Source organism: Oreochromis niloticus, linkage group LG17 (genome assembly GCF_001858045.2).
Source record: "Oreochromis niloticus isolate F11D_XX linkage group LG17, O_niloticus_UMD_NMBU, whole genome shotgun sequence".
In the NCBI taxonomy this organism is placed as follows: domain Eukaryota; kingdom Metazoa; phylum Chordata; class Actinopteri; order Cichliformes; family Cichlidae; genus Oreochromis; species Oreochromis niloticus.
Window position 1 is genome coordinate 4324396 of NC_031981.2, and position 14309 is coordinate 4338704.

The following is a 14309-nucleotide window of genomic DNA, read 5'->3' on the forward strand; positions in this document are numbered from 1 at the left end:
CACTTGGCCTCTTGGCTCATTGTAATACTGACAGAGCAAATCAGCTGTTGTATGCCAGTCTTCTCTATAACCCAGGTGTGTGTTTCTGTAGCCTTTCCAAAACATCACAGACAGTCAGTATAAAAGAGTATATGACAAGATACTGCAGTGATCATTAATACACTGCCAGAGTTGCTAAAGACTCACTTAGACGGTCATCTTTTAAGGGGTCTTTTTTTTTGTCTTTAACCATAACAATACTCACACAGTTTGCTTTTTTGTGAGGGTTTAAATTGGTTCCAGTTAAGAAGACTAGTGTTTAATGTTCGCAGTGGGGCTCGATGAATTTTCTAAACTCAAAGAATGACTTTACCAGCATTATCTTAAGTTGTGTTCGGGGCTGTAAACCATGGGAGCGGGCATTTAGCAGACAGGAAATATGACTCTTGTGAGTCCCTTAATTTAATAGAAGAAATCTTGGCGCACTAAATGATGATGCTAAAAGTCTTCCTGTTGTGGACAGTTACTTTGAAGTGAAGAGACACCACTTAACCATTTTGGGATTTTAATTTAAGCAGTTTGTTATTCAAAAGTTAGTTTTAATTAGATATTTGTCTAAAAATGATAATAAAAGACATGTAGTACTAACCAACCACTGATGTAGCAGCTGAATTTCTGTGTTGGCCTTGTTGGATAAGAGCAAATAAAATGACATTTCCTGATGTCAGCTGCCAATTTCTTTTACCAAATCAGTTTTTTTCAGTTTTGTAAATTTTCCGATCGTGTGAAACACAACAGTTTTCTCCTTTTAAGTTTTTTTTAAGATTTCCTGCACAAAAGAGAGAATAGATAACTATAGAAACACAGCAAAAATACTGGCGTCAACCCAAATGTTCACAATCGGTACATTCAAGTAAAGGACATTTGATGAAGAACTAACTTTGAAATGTTTTAAAGCTTGTAGCCAGTCAGTTATTTAAATGTTATGATAGAAAATCCAAATGCTAGCCTTTCAAATTCTTATCCCGACACATTTTCTTTAGCTGATTATATGTGTTTGTGTAGTTAATGAGAAACCTTCAGAAAGACTGGTTTGTATTAGCTTAGTTACTACATTGCTAAAGCAACATATGATATCCACATTCTCCATTTCCCTTCACACTTCTTCCTTCCTTTCTTTTTTGCTGTTGTCTGTAAGTGCTTGATTTTAACATGTGATTGTAGTTCTAGTTGTTCTTTCTCCTGTTTTTTGGCACACACTTACCCCGACACACACTCACAACCATTTCTGCCTGTCAGTTGTTTAAATTTAGAATGTGGTTCCTTGTTGTTAAACTTTGTTAGTAAAATGATGATTTAAAATGATGATCAACCATGAATATCAACGATCAGTAACAGTGCTATTTAGGGTTCCATCAGATGTGGGTAGAGACTGCAGACTCACTGGAGGTACACGTGTGTGTCTCTGTGTGTCATATGGTGGGTTGCTGGCCCTGTAGTGGTGATACTGGTGCCTCTCTTTCTCTGTGTTTCCAATTTAAATCATATAGTCATGTTTTATCTTCTTTTTTTTTTTAAAGTTCAGTCTCATGATGGTGGCTTAAGGAGAGCCACACAGAGAGGCTTGTTTTTAAGGTGGTGCTGGTGTATCTGGCACTCTTTCTCCCAAACTCACATATTCTGATATTGAGCCCTATTTGTACCCCCCCTGCCTCCCAATCCCACGATCAGATTGTCAGTTTACGCTTGTTGCCGTTTTCTAACCCACCAACTGAACCATATTTTACCCCATTTTACTGCAGATCACGGCCTCCTCGTCCATTTTGTTGGTTTGTTGAATTACACTAACAAAGTTATTTCCAAGGTTATTATACCCCACTGTAGTCTCCAGTTTCCAGCGAGCCAAACGTTGTTAGGACAATTAGTCCAATCAAGGAGTCATGGGTGTCTTGTGGGAGGAGGAGGAAAAGAGGGTCAACAGAGACAGGAATGTTCAGGAAGAAAAGAAGTACCAACACAACATGTTGTGTTTATGAGGGTTTACAATAAATGTGATGTGATATTTATCAATAGAGTTCATGCACCCGACTTGACTCAGTTATCTTGTTCTGAAAAAGATATGAATGATAAGATTAAGCGCGGGTTGATTTAATAAAAAAAGAACCACAATATGTTTTGATAAACATCGGAGTCATTCATTAGTTTCTAGTTTATTTCCAAAGAAAAGCTGAAGCAGTGTCGTAGCAGATATTCCAATCAGATTTTGGCTTTGAGTAAATTGAATTTGAATTTTTTGACAGCCGTTTTAACCCACTTCAAACTTCAGCTGGTAGTGAGTAGACCTGTTACACTGTTATCTTCTATTATATATTACTTGTATAGTGGTGGATGTTCATATTAAACAAGACCAAAGTTTCAAATAATAAGGTCAGCATTTTGTACAAGTAATCGCCGTGAGCTCCAGACGTCTCTAAAGGCTTGGTCTCAGGCAGGTTTTTCTTCTGCTGGCTCTGGATGATTTCAGTGTGAGTGAATATGTCTGAAACGGTCGTCAAGCACAGCTCACAGCTTTAGAAAGGAGCCGTTTAAAGCAGTTCCAAAATATTTTGTCTTCCAGCTCCCAAACTGCACCTCGTTGCCTCCTAAAAGTCGACTTGCAAACTTGTATTTGATACTTTTTGTTAAAAATTGTAAGTCTAAAGACTGAGGGGAAATACAGTAACCCTGATGACATCACCGTCACCTCCACAGGGTTATTGTTCTACTTCACTGTTGTTACGTCATCCCTCATTATAGGTTAATTATATCAAGTTGCTCAAATGTCAGCAGAGGCATTGGTTCAAATCTCTTTCCCCCTTCCTTTCTGTCTATCTCTGTAGTGTGCTTTGTAAAAGGCAAAGACACCCACAACTCTGTCATTTAATGCGTGAGTTTTACTCTTCCTATTTGCTAGCCACAGATGGCTAAGTGATCTAAACGTGACCTAACCAGCAGCATCAGTTGTTATCAACGAGGCATCTCATCAACCAAACTTATTTCTTCGCCTAACAGCGGCGTAATCTTGCCAGGAAAACTTGAGAATAGGAAAAGATTTACAAGGAGCGACGTTGACATGCCCGAGTAATTGGAACACGGTGACCCATAAGGCTCCAACAGGTCAGACATACACACACGCAAACACACACATGCTAGTCAGCAGAACATTCCACTGCTGTTTGGACTGTTGTTGCCATTGGTCTAATGGTTCTCACATGTCTGTCGCCCTATCTTTGAGCTGCACACAGGACAATGTGGGCTATTCTTAAGACTTTACAACATGCTCTGTCTCAAGCCGTTCAGCGCACAGATGGAACAAACATTCACACATAGAGAAGAAAGACAAAAAAGAGACAGAGATGGATATCAAGACTCAAACAGACACATAAACAGAGGGAGAAGTGTGTGCGCATGTGTGCGCGTCTGTTTGCTCTTGTCAGCAGCGTCCGCGTTAACTGGAATAGGCGGATCCCGCCTCCGCCGTCCGGCAAAGCAAAGCCACTCTAAAGCCAAGCCAACTGTCAATCAAACAGCCAACACAGGGCCAAAACTATGATAGCATCAGAAATAACGGTCTTCACCCATCAGTCTCACATGCACGCACACACACACACACACACACACACAGAAGAGGTTAAAGTCACAGCTCAGCGCTGTTTGAATAGGCTTCCAACATGCAAAACAGCATTAGTGTGTCAGCAGTGTCTTGCTGTTCTGTCTGTCTCTCTGTCATTGCTTTGACAGGCAGACGAAAAATGTCATGACTCGCAAGAGAAAACGCTGCTGCTGTGTGTGTGCGTGTGTGTGTGTGTGTGTGTGTGCACGCACACAGAAGCGCGCACTCGCCGTCTGTCTCTTGTGTAGTTAATGCGTGGGTCCATTCCCCTTCTATACTCGGCAGGCCCAATACACAATGTCTTCTTTTGTTGTCACGTTAAAGTGATGCAATAAAGCTGTGCAGTGACAAGGACGGCCCCGGGGCTGCTGCAGTGACAGAGACGTCGAGTGTGTTGCGTGCACACGTGTATGTGTGTGTGTGTGTGTGCATGGAGTGGAGACAAGAGCACTGAAGAGGGGTTATTGCCACGAGACAGATTGCAAGTGTCATTTTCCATTACAGCAGCCTGAGCCACTGTGTGCGACACACACACACACGCGCACATACACACACACATGGTTCACATGCCTTGGCCCACTTTAACAGGATGCTTTTGACAGGGAGAGATGTGCATGCATTAAGAGCACTGGCCCCTAGTATTTAACTCCATCCTTATAGAAACGCATTTAATGATTTTTTTTTTTCTTTTTCTTTAGATGGCTTATCTGATTGGTTGAGCCACAGCTCATTGGTATGAATCTGATTTTTCCATGAAAGTTAAGACTTCAGGTAAATTGCATTGAATTTGCAAGTAACTAATAGATGCTGAAAACCTAATTTTAGCGATTTACATAGTTTAGTTGAAAGATTACATCACGAGCCTTATTTGAACTCTTGTTAAACAGGCCGAAAACATATTGGATCATTTAAAAAATCTAAAGGTAAAACAGAGATTTTCTTAGTTGTATTTCTTTATTTCTTTATTTATTTTTAAAGTTCACAGTCACAAGATGCAGGGTTTTTTATGTGGCAACAGAGCAGCTTTTCAGAGGCTCCTCAGTGAATACATTGAGTTTTAAATACAGCATGACCCATTGTTGCATGTGAACTTCTATTATCTATTCAAAAGTCTCTCATGAGGCTCTGTTTGTTAACCAGGCAATTAGCAGGCAGTATTTGGTGGTTATCAGTACCTCAGTTGACACTTGGTCTCTTCAGCCTGTAAAGTATGAGGCAGTAAAATGAAAATGGGATCTGTGTTCAGTCCCATAGCTTGTCCCTAATAAGGTGTGGTGGCAGCGGCTATCAGGGGCTGAGCTGAATTAGTCCGCAGTGGATTCAAATGTCTAGATCCTATCAAACACCATTTAATGATAATGGAGGTCACAGAGGCAATTGGGAAAATGCTGTGTGTATGTCTGTGTGTGTGAAAGGAACGTTTCTCTGTCTCCCGCAAAAACACAGCATTAAGATAGCATCGCTAATTTCACCGGCTCGGCACAAAAACAACACGCAGAGGAGGAAAGAAAGGAGGAAAAAAAAATAATGCAACAACACACAAGCGAAATGAAACAACAAGGAAAAGTTTCTGTGCGACTTTCTCGAATGTCGCTCCAGATTTTGCCCTTCATCGTTCTTTCACAATGTCGCGCCCTCTCCGCTGCTATTTCTGACTGCCAGTGTGTGGATCTGGCTCGCTGAGATTTCATGCCAGTGTAAAAATTGGCTGAGGGTTTGGTTCAAATCAAATTGGACATAAGCACCCACAACACCATCTGTTAGGGAAAGGCAGTGGAGTGAAGGGCAGAACTCTGCATTCAGATAAATGGATTTTCAATTTATTAAATTGTTGACTGACACCCTTGTAAATGTTCGCTTTATGTGCCGCGGCCTATTCTTAGGACTTAATGGAAACATGTTGCTATACATCCATGCAATCCCTAATATTAGAATGCAAAAAAAAAAGTCCCGCTGCATCTGTTGTTTTGAGTTCGATCTTTTCTTTTTGCAGCACGAGAGAGAAAAAAAACAAAAACGTGTCCTTTTTCTACAACTTAAGACTAAAATAAAGCGCCCCGCTTGGTTAGACTTCAGGTGTTTTGGCAAGTGATAACGTGTGTGACGGTTTCTATTAACAGGTGTGTCGCACCGAAACACAGCTGAGATTGTCACAGCACTTCAGGGGAGGGCCATATGTCCCCCCCACCCTCCCCGTCGCTTCACCCAAAAACCTAACTTACATTAAAAGGTGAAAAACAGCCTCACAGCTCTCTGAAGTTGATTTTGTTCAGCGTGAGCCCATGCCAGATACTTTGAGTCTGCGTGTGCTGGTGTCCTCCCTAGTCTAGTGGTCTGGGTGTTTATTAATAACTAAAGTTGGAGCAGCTTCTGAATGAAGAGTCACTGCGGACACTGAGGCCGACCAGGGACTGAATCTACACACACGCACACACATCCTCTGTCTGTTTCTTGCTGCGATCCTCTGCTTCAGTGGGAGAAACGGAGCACTGGGGGGCGGGGGGTTAGAAAGTAAGGAGGGAGGAGGAGGAGGAGAGGGATTTTAGTGTTTACACAGAGGCCCGGCCACCGCGGCAACTGTTGCCAAGCACCGTTCTCCCCAACAACAAGCCAGTAATTGGTACTTTTAGCAGCTAACCTTGCGGAGGTGGTGGTGCGAGGTGGGCTTGGACAAAAAGCTTTTTGATACATCTCCTCTCTGAAACATAGTGCCCCTGTTTCTGTTTCTTTTTCCTTTTTTCCCTTTTTTTATAAACAAGAGACTGCCCATAATCTTGGCACCATCCTCATTGCTTTGGAACGATTGGACTGTCTTTAGAAGGAATCGATGAAAATGTGTCCAGACACATGGCCCAGCTCAACCAGACATGAATTGATCATCAAAATATCAACATCATCATTTCGTAATGGAGCATGTTGGCGCCGTCAGCATGAGGGGGGGGTCAGGGGTAGACAGTCTGTGCAAAGCAAGAGCTGCGGTATCGAGAGGGTGTAAATAAGTGAGGACTTGTATTCCAAATTCAAAAGTTTCTTTGAACACCTCCATAATGTAGAAGACTGTTAAAGTTGAAGCGTTTTACTGCTGCGAGATTGGGTTACCTAGAATTTTGTAAATAGTAACACACAACCTTTTTGCTTTTTTGGAGTAAGTATAGATATACCGGAATAAATCTGTTGTAGGTGAAGCATTAAGTCAGGTAATTACAGCTTGAAGCTATCTGGAATCAAACATCGTTCTTAATTACGAATCCATGTGTAGGTGTGTTTGACTCCATCCTCAAACTGGTGCTTATAAGTCTTTTTCGTACAGCGTGTAACCCAGATACGAGGTAAAAGTTTGATTAGTTCTTTTATGTAATCAGAATAATCAGATTTGTTTTAGAGCTGGCTCGAATGTCTAGATGCATTAAGAAATTTCGTCTGTTGTTGTATCGTGAAACAATTCTGATTAAGGCTATAAATCCAAAATGACGAGCAGGTCAAATCAGTTATGCTTCTCTGATTTTGACTTTGATTCATTTAGGGTAACCTTGTTAAGGTGTTTGCATGACTGTTGCACAGAGTTACCTTAATCTAGTTATAGTCTAATCTTTAGATCACATGTAGACATGCCTATTCTGTCTCTGTGATGGCCACCAGCTAATGTGCGTGTGTGCTTTTTTTCTTTCTTAACTGCAGAAGTCACCACACGTTTCAGTGCCTCACTCGCTGCCTCTCTGTTGCTTCTTCCTGCCATCTCAATACTTCTGTGTTCAGGGTGGCAGTCTTAGACAAACTCCACCAGTGCTTGTATAATTGCTTATTCAAAGCTGACCCCTGCTCAGTTGGGGAGGAGGAGAATGAAGGAGGAAGGGGTTAGAGGGGGGGAGGAGTAGATGGAGTCTCCTCATGGCTGCCAAGGCCCAAGTCAATGTGGAGCCTGTTTTGCGGGATATAAGCGCCGGCCACGGGTCCCAAGCCAGGGCCCTTTCCTGTGGGCCCTCCTCCTCCTCCTTGTCTTCGTTCTCCTCCTTCATCCTCCACCCTCCTCTGAGCCCGGCTGGGCCTGGCGCTGGCACAGAGGCCCCTTTGTTGTGCACCCGAGGACCCGGGCTCTCTGTCTCTCATACTCTCTCTTTTCCTCCCCTCTCTCCCTCTCTCTCTTTTTCTTTCCTTCTCTTTCCACACACCCCACTCCTCCTCCTCCTCCTCCTCCTCACCACCACCCCCCTCTCTTTTCCTTTAAAGGTCTCCAGTCTTCACAAATATGAGATAATAGGAAAAATAGAGCTGGCTGCTTCTGGTGACTCAGGGCAAAACGTCTGAGTGAAAAATAGAAAGTGAGAGAGGGAGAGAGAGAGATGGCATTGTTTGTAAGGTTGGTCCGAGCAAGCTGGACTGAGGTTGAGTCTCCTCCCCTCGCTCTCTCTCTCTCCTTTCTCCAGCAGCTCCTGAACCAAAAGCTTACTGTGGATCCAAAAGCCGGACGGGGGCTTGCTGCAACACACACACACACACACACACACACACACACACACACAAACACAGTTTCTCTCTCCGTCTCTCGGCAGGTGGACGGGGTTGTTTTGGCTCGGCTGCAGGGCAGCAGCTTGACTCCGTTTGAGCCAATGAGCCAAAATAATAGCCGACGATTCCAGAGTTATTGTCAGCGCTTTCCCCCCTCTGCTTTTCCCAGAATCCTTCTCAGCTGTGCGGGATCCGAATCAGAACGTCGCCCTCGGATGAATTCATTCGCTTACGCATGAAAATACAACAGTGGGATCACCAGTTGTTTGTACTGTACGCTCCAAACCATACAGACAAAACAAGGAAAGATGATTTTTGAAACTGCCTAATCCTCTCTGATTGATTCAAGCGCCAAAATGTCGCAAGCAAAAAAATATAAATTGAAGGAAATGCACAGAAAAACATCTAGAATGATGTGTGATGATATTTTACTCAGTGCAGACATCATACAGTTTAAACAAGGAGCTGGAGAATGTTCATACAGAATATGTGTGTGTGATATTTACAACATTATTTACGTCCTTAAAGCAACTTAAGGAGAGAATAATGGAGAGAACTGCAGTTTCACGGTGGATTCACCAAGCTAAGTATTGAATTTCAACACTTCCTCTTCCCTAATTTTTCTTTTAACACAATAAACTCCCCTCACACCTTATTTTTTGTCACGGGGTATCCTCCCTTACCCTCATCTCACACCACCCAACCCTTCAAATATGTGACCCACACCCGTGCGTGGGCACCAGACTCCACCCGCTTACCTCACACCACACCAACATATACAGACACATACTCGCATACACACTCAGCATCCCGTACGTCAGAGAAACAGGGAGTAGTGTCTCGTATTTTCATGGAAAGTGTTGTGCCTTCCTCCTTTATTATGTGATTTTTGGCCCGTAATTAACACTAGTAGATTCTTACTATGTTTCCATTCAGCTGTCAAGCAGATTTTATTAAAAAAAAAAAGACTTCTTAAAATATTATGGAACATGAAGAGTGAATTAAGTGCATTTCCATATGCTGAGTTGAAGGAAATAAATCCTTGAAACTGAATGAGGTGGAAAGAGTCTTTCAAGAACCGATTTGTATTGGACAAGTCGTTTTTGTTGTTGTGGAACATCAGCCGTGGACATATTTATATATATTTTTTTTAGAAGGAAGACAAAAACAAGCGATTTGCTTATAATGAACTAGTGAACCAGAAGATAATGCATAGACAGGTCACAGTTTCAGGGTGTCTAAACCAAACGGCAACCTCTGGGGCTTAAAAACAAAGTTTGGGGCTGCAGTTCCTTTAGTGACCACTAGGGTGGCTCCAAAAGCACGTTAATCCCCACAGTCTCCCTTGGTTAAAAGCCTTTCACTTAAAGTTTAAGTATAAATGGTACAGTCGGTCATTTTTTGAGGTTATTTAACAAAGATTCATTGATTAGTATGCGATGTGTATATCTCTGAAAGCAATCTCATAAACTCTGAAACTATTAAAAATACATAGGAGTGTGTGTCTTTTTGAGGAAGGTGCCATGTTGCCCTGCCACTTTGAACACACAGTGGACAACAAAATTCCACCTAATCGCGTTTTGTGTATGTGGCTAGAAACTGGCCTCATATGTAGTACACCAAAGGTGAAGAGAAGTTAACCTGTATTCATGTCTGCACCTTCAAAATCAAGATATGAAGGATCATACCTATGTTTGATCAGCTGAGCAGGGATCCTCTTCACTAAAGAAGGGAAAATGTGAAGGAAAGAGACAACACAAAGAGACAACTCCTGAACTGGATTCAGGACTGACAATGGACCAGTTAAACAACAACAGTTGGTTATAAGCTAACATTATATCAGCTAATGTGGGGCTTGAGTGTTCTAAAAATCACACTTTCCTTCTTATAAACATTTTCATTCAATTCATACATTGTATGAGACTTTATTTACCAAGCGTCAGAGTCCAACGGTGTTTTTGTCCACTTCAAAGAAAGTTTCACTAATGCCGGCTAACAGTAGCAAACAGTCTAACAACAGCTAACCAGTGCAGACAAATGTTGTCTGTTGCTGTCTGTCAGGTGTCACCACCACTAATTTGAGTCACTGAATTGGTCTTCTCAGCTGTCTCTGTGATGTTTGTGGTTTTCGGAGAATTTTAATGGAATTACGCCGTAAATAACACAGCCTGCTGTGTGGTACAGAACATCATTGCATTGCATTCATACAGTTTATAGATGCAGCTGGATAGTCTAAGCCAATAACTTAGCACACTACCCTCTCATCCAAATATGGTTACTTCTGGTACCAAAACAAGCACCCAAATATTGTGGCTTCAAAATGCAAAGCCCAGAAAGCAATAAGTGATATCACAGATTCTATGTTCGTCTTTCTTTTACAGTCTATGGTTCAAACAGACCTTTTAACTGATTCACACATGTATGCATGGGTTATTGACCTCTATTTCTGTGTGTGTGTATTTTTGCAGTTTGTCATGGCTGACAGTGGAAGTTCATTTCTCTTAGTGTTCGCCACATCAATCAACATCCCACTAAAAGATACAGCACGCCATCCCCTCTTCTCTTTCCTTCTCATCCCCTCTTTTCTCTCCCTCTCAGCTCCTCCTGCCCATTTCCTCCCATTTTGCCATCCGCCGCACAATGAAAGAGCCTCTTGGCTTTTATTAATAGTTAAAGTGGCCCCAGCCTGTCACTGGGGACAATGGCTGCAGCCCTGTTAATAAATAAAAATAATAACTAGGAGATGGAGACAGAGAGGGAGTGCAATGGAAAGAGAACAGGCGACACTGCCATTTGTTGTTCCCTCTCACTTGTCAAAGCTCTTTGGCTTAAAAGCCTCTGTCATTGTTGAGGGAGAGGGGGCTGGAGGGGAGGAGGGGAGTGAGAGACAGAGAGAAAAAGAAGGAGAGAGAGAAAGAGGCAGTGCCAGGGGCTAATAGCACCTGTTGGGGTGATGGTGAGACAGCTGTCGTGGAGGGTGGGGGGGGACACAGGAGCACACTCTTTCTTTTACTCTTTCTATGCATGTTTTTGCAAAAGACTCTCTATCGACTCGTGCTCCTCCTCTTCGCCCTACCTTCATCCTGCTGTGAACCGATTCCCTGAAGGCTACAGTGGCTTCTGAGTGAAAGCACTAGGACTGTTGTCTTACTGGTTAAGTGGCAGCGTTGAAAACTCAAGGACAGAACAGGGCAAGGACAGTGGGAAGAGGAACAGGAAAAAGTGAGAGGTGGACTTGGCTCGAAGTTCAGCATTGATCCCGAGGTGTGTGTTTGTGTGTTTTTTGCAAATGTGTGCTCACTGTAATCAGCAGGGCATGGATGTTGTCGTCTCCACGCCAGAGGAAAGGACCTGATTCAGGCCTTGAGGGAGGCAGAAATTAATGTGTTGCATGTAGGGCACGTCGAACTACTTTTTGAGTGTGTGTGTATGTGAGGGGAGCTTGCGTGCAGGTTTGCAGGTGATCGGGTGTCGTTTTAAATCCTTTAAATCTCCAGGTGGTTTGTCAACACTCCACTGTGGACAGAAAGGGAAATAGAGGGATGAGAAGGAAAGAAAGAAGTTTAGGCAAAGTGCTGCTTTTTTGTGTACTCTGATTTGTTGTTGAGTGTGGCAGATATGTGTACATTCATGTCTCTTTTAGAGGAAAAGATGCACTAAGCTGTTCAACTCAACACACCGGACATCCCCCCCTCTCTCCTCTGTGGAAAGCCTGAGTGTTTGTGCATCAGTATGCATGTGTATGTGTTTATGCATGCAGGCTGTCTCACACCAGCGAGATTAAGACTTTTCTTAAATCAGTCTTGTCATTATAGGGGGAGAAAAATAATCCGGGGACAAACAAACTTTTTTCCTGCTGTCAGCGTTTGCAAGTGTGTATACATCTATGTGTGGAGCCACGTATACTGTATGAGCACATTCGTGTGTGTGTGTGTGTGTGTGTGTGTGTGTTTGCGTTGGCTGATAGGGTTAATCTCCCTACTCAAAGTGTAAAACCTCTCTCCTTAGGAAGGCCTCCCATCCCAAGTGCAGATGGCTCCCAGTAAATAAAGTACTCTCTCTTTCTTTCTCCCTCTTTTGTCTGATCACTCCTCTCTCCTCCTCGTTCACGTCAATCACAGCCAACAGGGTGACTACTCTAGCTTCATGGCCATATATCTGTGTATGCGTTTGTTTTTTTCCGGTGCTTATATGTGCACACATCTTAGGATTGGATCTTTCCAAGTGTACACTCACCCGTGTGACATTTCCATTCCCCTCACTGTATGTGTACTTGTGTGCACAACTGTTACCATAGTTTGATTGTAATTAGTGAGTCTGCGAGTGTGTGTTTAGGCAGTGGTTTGTGCGTGTGTGTGTGTCTGTGTGTGCCTGTAAGGGTCTGTGTGGAGTGTGTGTTGAAAACAAAGCACTAGCTGATAATGTGTCCATTGTGGCGGGTGCATTAAGGCCCTCTTTGTCTCAGGGCCCACAGGGCTAATGATTCTCTAGCAGCAGGTGAGAGGGAAAAAAGCCTCTCTTTTTTCGTCTCTCTCTCTCCCCCCCCTCTCCTCCACTTGTCTCTCTCTTTATCTTGCGTTGCGCTCCCTCGCTCTCTCCCTTTTTCGCTCACTTGTTTTTGTTTTTCAGATTTCCTCTCTTTCGATTATCAGCTCCTCTCTTTCCGCCTTTCTCTCCCTCTCTCTCCTGCTGATGCGGCCATTAGGCTGAGCCGCTGCTGCCTTTATTACAGCAAATGGACTTTAAATGAGCTTTATTGTCATGTTGGCCAGCCATCTGAATCCCTCTCTCTCTCCCTCTCCCCTGCCCCCCCTGCCCCTCATCCTCCCCTAAACAGAGGCCCCAGCATTGAGAGGCTGTTGTCAAAGGACTGGAAGGATAAACTTTTGGCCATGGGCTCAGGGCACGTTGGAGAAATTAAAGGTACGGTAAAACTAAATTATGCCAGAACTTAAAGACTTTAACCCTGTGAACTTGATTGAGGCACTGACGATGTCCATTGTGGGAGTAAAACATCTAGAGTTAGATTAAATATATGAGGCAGAAAGACCTAAAGCTTGGTAGGTATGACATCTAGTGATGGGGCCATATTGTAAAGATGACAGCTCAGGTTAAAGTTGGCCTGAAATGAACTAATATGAACTGAATTCAGATGAAGTGATCCTAGATGAACTTGATCTGCCCTGAACTAAACCAGGACACCTGCTTCATCTCGTGCGTTTGACCAGCATGTCAAAAAAAAAAAAAAAAAAGTTAATGGCATCTCTGCTAGTCTCGCAGCTCGCTGTTAATTCACTGCTAATCGACCATTTTATCCACAACAACCCTCCTTAAGACCCAAGAGCGACACAGGCGGAGGAGGACAGAGGGCAGCAGGGGATACAAAAAAGGGAACAAGTGGAGCTGTGCTGTGAATATGCAGGAGCAAGAATCAACGAAAGCGAGAGAGGGGAAAAAGATATAAGAGAGGCAGAAGAGACTGTGGCCATTATTCCCTGTAACTCCAGGGCAAAGCCGTCGTTCTCCTCCAGTAATTGAGCTTCATTAGGAAGCAAAGCAATATGTAATCAAAGAGCCTCACAGAGCGGCGTGGCCATCGAGAGCAGGGCTCCATTGATCAAACCTCCTTTTCCCAGCTCCCTGCCGCGCTGACATTTCTGTGTAGGGGCGTCCCGCTTGGCGCACCACACACCAACAGCTGGGGAGAAATGTGTGTGTGCAGCGGAAGCACACATATGCACATTAGTGTCTGTTAAGCCGGTGCGTGTCTTACATAAGAATCTGTGAGAAAAGGTAGAGCTGCGGAGATAGTAAAGTGTTTGCTTTAATAGCGTCAGTGTGTAGGTGAGCGCACGCATTGCTCTCACACTGTCAGCGCATCTCTTGACTTTTTTTTTTTTTTTTTGCCCCCATCGAATTCCATTGAAGAGCATTTTGTGGGGAACAAAGTGAGCCACTGCCTCCTGCTCCGTTTGCTTTATTGAGAAGAAACATTGGTAAAAAGGCCCCATGCGGTTCACATAGCGAAACACATACACACAATTATGGAACTCATAGTACTGGAATAAATCTCCCCACAGTGTTGTGCTATTAACATCACTGCCCCACACTAAAAAGTGACAGCGCAGATAAGAACAATCGCTTGAAATCTGGATAACATTTTTATTCATCA

General features: G+C 43.3%; 1 protein-coding gene across 5 annotated transcripts in view; it reads left to right on the plus strand.

Moving 5' to 3' along the window:
• The window catches only part of sox5 (SRY-box transcription factor 5), a 243844-nt gene that overhangs the window by 183800 nt on the left and 45735 nt on the right, over nucleotides 1-14309 (plus strand). The window contains exon 2 of one of the 5 annotated variants that reach the window (XM_019347113.2): nucleotides 12975-13060. The exons of the other annotated variants lie outside the window; for them this stretch is intronic. Coding sequence (XP_019202658.1) covers nucleotides 13030-13060 — 31 coding nt within the window. The 5' untranslated portion in view covers nucleotides 12975-13029. The remainder of the gene's footprint in view (nucleotides 1-12974; nucleotides 13061-14309) is intronic. 5 annotated transcript variants of the gene reach the window in all.